We start from the raw sequence: 8,752 nt of genomic DNA, 5'->3' as shown, positions 1-8,752 counted from the left end.
TTCAAAACAAACTAAGTACCGTGAGGCGCCCTCATTCTGCGCACTTAGTATCAAAATGTTGATGCTGTTTAGTAAAAAAGGAAACATAAGCAGAAAGTTAACAGTTAATATATAGGAAATCACTTCCAAACATCATTTTTGGAAATCTGCTTTTAATCGATATTTTCTTAACATTTTAATATGAAAAGCGCAGAATTAAGAACCGTGTGGAAATAGGGCGCTTTACCGTAGTTCAATCCTATGTTTTGATCGCTCGAATTAACATTTCTCTAGGTATCCAGAAACATTCAGGCATATTGCAGATTTATAAAAAAATTCACATATTTTTTAAATTTTACACCCAATTTGTTTATTTTCAAATTACAATGTAAAATACCACTGAAAAAACTCTGGCGCCATTTCATAAGAAAACCTTCAAACATCAAGATTGTGTGCTGCTACCGCTTAACGTGTTTAATATATTTTACTCCACACAAAGAAACAAAAAAAGATTTAATTCAATGGCTTAAACAATTGTTTCATGTTTAATCTTCATCGCCGTTTATTCTTCTTGAATTTTATCTAAGTTAACCAGCTAGGTCGATTTTGGTTACTATTTCAACCTGAAGGATTTTCCTGCTGACCTGCCTAATTTTGATCATGTGGATAGTCTGGTGATAAACAGTCTTCTACCAAAGATTAGTCACTGCTCGTATTTCCAGTCGATCGAAAATAAAAATGATAATGGTCGTCAACATCCTAAAAATGGTGCTCAAAATCGCTTTCAAAGTTATGAAACCTTTCAAATATATTCGGCATAAGTGGTTGAAGTTGGAACAGTACTCGATTGAGCGAATATTCGTTGCATTTTCCAAATTTAGAACCAAAAATTGCAAATTTATGCCAGTCCCACTGCAAAAGTTACGGTTTTATCACGATGTGCGATGATTTTCCTCGTGCCTCGTTTTGTGGCATCAACAAACTGACTGTCAATCTTGGTCGTTCAGTCAGTGAATGAAGCTTGGTTTAAGAAGTAGCGAAGGGTGATTAGTCGCGCGTTTCAGCAGCAGCAAGGTTACACTCACACATTCGCACAGTAGGTTGTACAAGAAAGCAGACCAATTTTTTCTACTCAAAGTTAATAGTTTTTCATCATAAAATTTTCTTTTCAAAATAGCACCAAACTAAACTTAATCATCGGAAAAGTGTTCCTGGATGCAGTTGGAACAGTTCAATTGATACATTTGTTGGATTTCGGCGAAATTGACTTGTAAAAGTAGAATTCTTTTTCGCACCTATCTGCTTGGCAGCTATGAAGTCGTAGTCCGATTGGACGATGTTGCTCGTCTACTGAAACTGAATTTCTAATTGTACGACAATTTGATCGAGCGGAATAGTTTTCCGAGTGTACAGCATCGAACCGGAAGTATCTTTTCAGATTGTGGTAAGTTAAAATTAAATTAAGAATGTCTGCAAACTTAAAATATTTTTATTTTGCTCACTTATTTACGATAATAATTTGACACTTCTGCTGTCAGCACTGATTTTGAGGTTATGATTTTTGTTAGCTTCGATTACAGATGAACAAAAATAATAAATTGCTTGCTCCGCCGTTAAAACGGTTTCAACGTTTTTATGATATACATGTATGCTTTTTTTCTTGTTTCGCCTGGTTTTATATGTTTTAGGTTCTTTTATAGTATCAATAGTAAAAAATATTGAACAGATAGTATATTGCGTCAGTTTCCAGTTGGACGCAACGTTGTATTTTTTAGTAGGTATTTCAATTTGTTCATAGATACGTATTTGCTGAAGTTTAACTACCTTTTGAGATAGAAAAAATTTCACTGTTATGAGTTGTTGACGGCTGCATAATATTTATATGCATTCACATTTTCGTTCAAATGTTATTTTATTCGACAAATGGGATAGCAATTTCTAATTCATTCGACGATGTTTTTGTACATAAGTCATATTATTGTAAACAAAAACAAGGGTGCACCTATATCTCCTAGCAAAGAAACAAGCATGCACGAAACTAACAAGTATCTATGTAAAAAAAAGCTCAGCTTACCATTGCTGAAATTTACGTTTATCAATTACAGAAATGAATGGAACTTTCGATGGAAAATCATCCAGCTCATCTTCCTCGTCATCCTCCGGCGGTGGTAGTGTTGGTGGCGGTACTGGCGGTGGTGGTAGCGGGTGTAATGCCGGAGGAAGTAACAGTAATTCCAACCAGCACCACCATAAGGCTCCCCGGAACTATAAACTGATCGCAGATCCATTTCTTCACAAGGGTGTTCCAAAAATTTATCGTTACGATGGAATTGTTCCAGGTGATCCCAGTTATCCACCAGTGATTCCTCGCGACCCTCGTAATCCATTGGCAAGGATAAGATCTCGCTTGGAAACATGGGACATTCCTGTTCCAAGGTAAAGATTACGTTGGGCTTTCTAATGTTCAATATAAAACCAATTGTTTCTCATTTAGGTTCAAAATCGATCAAAATTATATTGGTGAGCCGCCGGCTATTGAAATTACTATCACGAACTTGAATGACAACATAGACAAGCCATTCTTGTCGGAACTATTGGCCAAGTACGGTGTATACACAGAACTGTACATATACTACCATCCGGTTTCTCATAAACATCTTGGATTAGCGCGCATTGTTTTTGAAAATGTCCGTTCAGCTCGTATGTGCGTGGAAAAACTAAACGGAACATCGGTAATGGGCAAAATATTAAATGTTTTCAAGGACGCTTTTGGCGAAGAGTGTAAACGCTTGCTTGACGAGAAAACGAATGAACGGAAGAAAGTTCCACCCCTGCCGCCCCCAGTACCAGCTATGCACTCGACTATACCATCTGTTCCAGTTCTACCTTCAAGCTATTGTAAGACCTCTTCGAAAATAGCCCATCAACAGCCACAACAGTCTTCAACGTCAACAACATCATCTCGCCGTGGACGCGGAGGTGTCGATTTATTAACTAACGAGGACAATTGGGATGATGATACCGTTGTAATTAGACCAAAATCTTCTGTTCATCCTCCCCCTCCTCCTGTTCCGGCGGCTCCACCGCCGTCATCAATGAAAGGTGCACCAGCGGATGATCTTGAGCAGTGGGACTCAGGCGATTGTTCTGGTAGTGCTGGCAATAGTCACGACTCCAGTTATTATAGCAGAGTTAAGTATTCGTCATCCAGTAAGACTACCAGCCATTTCAATGATCGAGATGAGGATAGTCGAGGTAAAGATAAATACTTTGATCGTAAGGATCGCGAACGGAAGCACGGACATCATAAAAGTGATCGTCGTGAAAGAGAACGCGATCGAGATCGAGATTGGGATCGAGGAAGAGATAGGGAACGTGATCGTGATAGGGATCGAGACCGTGATCGCGACAGAGAACGAGGGCGAGATCGGGATTGGGACAGCCGGGATCGTGATCGATATGGAAGGGATCGAGATAAAGGTAGAAGAAGTAAAAGTAATAGTGGTTATGGATGGTATGGTGATTCCGGTTACGCAAATGATATGAGCTACTCTACGAGTGGAAGATACTCGCAATATAATTACTATGGCTATTCTACTTCGGATTACGGTCAGTACGGATATACACATCCATCTACACAGAGTAGTGCTTACCCTGCTACCGGTATAACATCCACGAATTCTTCCTGGGTGCCCCCGCCGCCACCCGAAGAAAAACCAAAAGCACCTCCACCCCCACCAGCTAATGCCAAACCTAGTCTAGATGAAATGGAAACGTGGGACGATGAAGAAGAGAGCCCTCCAATTCCACCGGAACCGAAAGCGCCATCAACTCCACCAGAAGCGCCACCAGAACCAAAAGTAGAACCACCCAATGAAGACGAAAATAGTGGATCGGCACTGGATCTTGATACAAGGATAGCTCTTATGTTTAAAGATAAAACTTTCGGTGTTGCACCTTTTTTGCAGCTAAGCGATGGGGAAGAGGAGCAACAAGATAAGAAAGAAGAGGGTAGTATGGTTGAGAAAATGCAGAAAGTAAAAATTCAAGAAAAAATCGAAGAGCGTTCTCCCAGTCCGCTAGAAATTCCTGAAGAGCAAATTAAGAAAGAAATCAAATTGGAGCCCCCAAAGGAAGAAGGTGCTAGCGATATTTCATCTAGTGAAGATGAAATTCTCGCGAAGGAAAGTCCTCCTCCACCGGTAGTCATTACTGCAACTAAACCCCCGATGGAGGATATTATAAAACGTGAGAATGATCAAATGTCTTTATCAAGTTTATCTTCTAATGATGCTAAAAATGAAGATTCAAAAGCACCGCCTCTTCCTGCAGAACCAGCTCCTGAAGTTCCTCCACCACCGGAACCTAGCGATACCTTTGGGTACGTATATCCACCAGGTATTGCCCCCGGTATGGGCTATCCACCTGCTCCACCTGGAACCGATCCATCGTACTACTACTCCCAATCTTATTCGCAAAGTTCTTATCAACAGTATCAATCGGGATATTACCAGAATAGTTATATGCCTTATATATCCGGGTTTTCTAGCGGAGCTTATCCATATCAAGTTCCACAGTCACAACCGTACTACTCACCTAGCAAGAAAGAAACCAGTTGGAATGATGATCGCTACCGTACCGCATCATACAACAGCTCTTCTTTCTCTGCAGGAAGAGAACGAGTGGAACAGAAAAAGCGAAACCGCTATGAAGACGCGATTACTGCTGTAATAGAGCGTGTAACAGCTGAGCTCAAACAAATCTTGAAAAAAGATTTCAATAAGAAAATGATAGAAAATACCGCCTACAAAAAGTATGAAGCTTGGTGGGACGAAGAGGAGCTGAAGAGTAAGGGTAAAGATCGAGTTTTATTCAGTGAGATCATACCTCTTGGTCAAAAGCAAGACAAAGCACCAGATATCAATCAGTTGCTCAATCAAACATATGATAATTTAGATAGCAACAGCAGCTATATCGGTTTGGGTTTGCGGGCAACAATTCCAAAAATGCCAAGTTTTCGAAGGATACGCAAACAACCGAGCCCTGTTCCGCAAGACGATGAAGATTCGAGACGTAGTGATCAGGAAGATATGGTACAAGGATCGGACTCGGAGAAAGAAGGGGAAGCACCGGCGTCTACGCAGTCACGAACGAAAACACCGCCACCATCAAGTTCATCAGAAAACGTTGATGTTTCGAGAACTCCTGCTTCTCTTCCGCGCACAGAAAAACGAAAAGCTAGTATTTCTTCATTTTTCACATCTTCCAGTGAAGAGGAAAGCAGTGCTAGTGAGACAGATGACAGTTCTGATACCGGATCGATGTCCGACGTTGATATGTCCTACACAAATCGGAAGTCACAACAGTCATCGTCTCGGGAAAAGAAAGAGAAACGAATATATTCGGACTCTGAGTCAGACGACGAGCCTGATCCGAGCGGAAGCAAGTTTCCACTTCCGTCCAGTAGTGCAGGAACACGTAACAAGACCAAAATATATTCGGACTCGGATTCGGATGAAGTCAATAAACCTCCGATCAAAGAAGTTCTTCCGTCGATCTCTACAGAAAAAGCTCGAAGCAGAAGTCCAGAGGATGCACAAGTTGGGCAACCTGCCACAAAACAATCACTGGAGTCGTCTTCAATGCTACCGTTGGATCAACTCCATGAAGATTTGTCGCCGGATGTTGAAGAAAGTCCTCCGCCTCAGCAGCCACCACGAACACCTGGGCGTGAATCTCCCAAAAAGGCTCTCTACGAACTGGACCGCATTTATAGCGATTCGGAAGAAGAACGTGAGTATCAAGAGAAACGCAGGAGAAAAGCAGAATATCTGGAGCAGATAGAACGAGAGTTCCAAGAGGAACAAGCTCGCTTGGCTCTGGAGCAAGAAGAGTTACGAAAAGCGGCTGCCGCTGCACCTCCTGTTGTTGAGCCCACTAAATCACCGGGTAAAACAGCTAGAAGCAACAAGAAAACTGCAACAGTGTCTGTGCTGCAGAAGGCGCTCAGTTCTGAAGACCCTGTAACGCCACTTACAAGTCAACCTCCCCCAACACCTGGGGCCAGCTTGCTTGATATTTACTCGAAAGATCCCATGGTTGACGCATTCGCTAAAATCAGTCCAGCCACAACGGCCGTGGGTCGCAAAAAGAAGACAGAGAAGACTTCCAAAACAAAAGCGAAAGGAGGTCGCAAAGCAAAAGAAACTAACGGTGTACCATTCAGTGTCGCTCCTGTACCGGAAGTATCAACAGCACCGGTGGAGCAAGCTCAACCCATTCCGCCTCCCATTACTGCCGAGTTGCCCCCTCCTGCTGCAGTCACAGCAATTGTACAGCAAGGCACGCCTCGGCTTAGCTCTTCCGACGATTTCTTCTCTGCGGATGAAGAAGCTGCTGCTGCCCGGCGAGCAGCAAAAGCATCTCCCACCTCTTCTGATGGCGGTTCCAGCCAAGCTAGTCAGGTGGCTCTGGATCATTGCTATTCTCTTCCACCATCCGCCTCCCCATCTTCGTCATCACCACAACATCAGTCAGATTCATCAGCGCCGGTCGCAAAATCTGGCAACAAGTACGCTCCGTCGACGTCTGAAACACTGGCTCATGACCACGGTTATACAAATAGTGATGAAACTGGCATTACGCCAACGGTAACATCATCACAATCGTTGGTAGCTATGCCGTCGACTCCAACGGGTTCTGTAGACGTGACAATGCCGCTTACATCGATTTCAACACCAACATCCGCGACCCGATCGGTTGGACGGCCTAAAAAGGACGCCAGTGTACCGAAAGCGAAGCACAAAAAACGAACTGAGAAACAAGAGAAAACGGCTGCCGCAAAACAGGCTTTAGCAGCAACTGTGGCAAGTGCGTTGCCAATGTTGTCATACGGAACGTCCTTTATGCCAATCGCCAAATATCACGAACGAGACATACGCTCTGAGATGTCTATCCTATACGACTTTTTGACGCGTGGTATTGACTCTGAAGATATTCAGTACATTCGTCAGAGCTATGAAATGCTACTGACAGATGACACCAACAACTATTGGCTGAATGCTACACATTGGGTCGATCACTGTACTACTGATCGGAGCTTCATCCCACCACCGACAAAGAAACGCAAGAAAGACAAAGAATCTGTAAGTGACATCAAACAGCATTCGACTGGCTCAGCTCGAACACAGGGCTTCTACAAGATCGATCCCCGTGAAAAAGCAAAATACAAATATCATCATCTGAAAGGAACCCCTGCTGCCAATCATCTCAATAACATTGAAACAGCAAAGGCGGCGACAAAAATGCAAGGTCTGTCGCGAGAAGCCCGCTCCAACCAGCGTAGACTATTGACAGCATTCGGGGCCAGTACTGAATCTGAGTTGCTGAAATTCAATCAGCTGAAGTTCCGCAAAAAGCAGCTTAAGTTCGCCAAATCGGCCATTCACGATTGGGGACTGTTTGCGATGGAGCCGATAGCTGCAGACGAGATGGTTATCGAATACGTGGGCCAGATGGTTCGTCCTTCGGTGGCCGATCTGCGGGAAACTAAGTACGAAGCTATTGGCATTGGCAGTTCGTATCTGTTCCGGATTGATATGGAAACTATTATTGACGCTACCAAATGCGGCAATTTGGCGCGGTTTATCAATCACAGCTGCAATGTAAGTATCACTTATCGTTTCTTAGTCTTACTAATAATTTGAAATTTCTTTTATTTTATAAATACCTATGTTAACACACAATCGATTATTACTATTTTTATTTTCGTTACAGCCCAACTGCTACGCCAAGGTTATAACTATCGAGTCGGAAAAGAAAATTGTCATCTACTCTAAACAACCGATCGGTGTGAATGAAGAAATTACTTACGACTACAAGTTTCCGCTGGAGGATGAGAAGATTCCCTGTTTGTGTGGAGCCAACGGCTGCCGCGGTACACTCAATTAAAGTTGCACGAATGCTCCTTACATTAGTTGAACATTTGTGGAACGACAATGCTCATGCTGAAATTATCGCCGTAGAAATGAAAGAGTAAAAACGGATATAATGAACGCTAGAAGAACAAACGGTGTAAAACGAAAGTGAAACAAGTTAAAATTAGCTAAACAAAGGAACTCACCTTTTGCTTCGAAGCTCCTTGGTGACGAGTTGGTGGGAGTTTGTAAATTCGAATAGAAAAGTCTCCGGGCATGCAGAAATTGCCATGCATCGAAACTTACGTACATAAATTTCCTGTATGTAAAATTTGTTTGTTCAAATCTGCCGACCAAATACGCAAAAAAAACCTGTTGTCTGCATTTCTTAATTAGAAAAAACTCATTTTGTAAATACTCGTTATAAGAATACACGCAATATCAAGACGATAGTGGGCATAAAGTGTTAATAGTTTGTTTCCGTTATCTTCCTTTTCCAAATGAGAAACCATTCATTTATGGCAGATTGACAAAGAATGCTGCTATCACCCGCCGATACAGTAATCAATAAGAGTTGAAAAATTCTTGTACAGTTGAATTCGTGCTAGATCTGATATAAAACTCAGAGAACTTTCAGCTTCCGCTTGTATGATGGCACAGGTAGTTCATAACTGAAAATGCTTCAATAATTGGATGAGGTATTAATTTAGTTATGGTCAATAACCTCTGCTGCAAAGAGCTAGAGATGTTAAAATAAATATAAATTGAAGAAAGAACAATTTCTGACACTTGAGATAGTACAACATTATTAAAGTGGGACTTCAGGCGTACCACAAGCTAATTGAAAAATTTTAATG

At 42.1% G+C, this 8,752-nt stretch overlaps 1 protein-coding gene across 4 annotated transcripts; it reads left to right on the top strand.

Annotated features, from left to right (window-relative positions):
* The first annotated feature begins 450 nt into the window (after positions 1-450).
* Positions 451-8,347, top strand: LOC129728547 (histone-lysine N-methyltransferase SETD1). 4 transcript variants are annotated; one of them, XM_055686993.1, is made up of 5 exons: positions 451-1,075; positions 1,157-1,423; positions 2,085-2,415; positions 2,474-7,643; positions 7,756-8,347. In XM_055686993.1, the coding sequence occupies exons 3-5, from the start codon at positions 2,087-2,089 to the stop codon at positions 7,927-7,929; spliced, it is 5,673 nt and encodes a 1,890-aa protein (XP_055542968.1). In that variant the 5' UTR covers positions 451-1,075; positions 1,157-1,423; positions 2,085-2,086; the 3' UTR covers positions 7,930-8,347. The 4 variants fall into 4 exon arrangements, with proteins under 4 accessions (XP_055542968.1, XP_055542967.1, XP_055542970.1 ...); XM_055686992.1 differs by having other exon boundaries at positions 451-1,079; XM_055686995.1 differs by having other exon boundaries at positions 451-1,079; positions 1,125-1,423.
* The last annotated feature ends 405 nt before the right edge of the window (positions 8,348-8,752 follow it).

This window comes from Wyeomyia smithii, chromosome 3, assembly GCF_029784165.1.
Source record: "Wyeomyia smithii strain HCP4-BCI-WySm-NY-G18 chromosome 3, ASM2978416v1, whole genome shotgun sequence".
Classification (NCBI taxonomy): domain Eukaryota; kingdom Metazoa; phylum Arthropoda; class Insecta; order Diptera; family Culicidae; genus Wyeomyia; species Wyeomyia smithii.
This window is presented reverse-complemented; position numbering and strand designations above follow the sequence as displayed.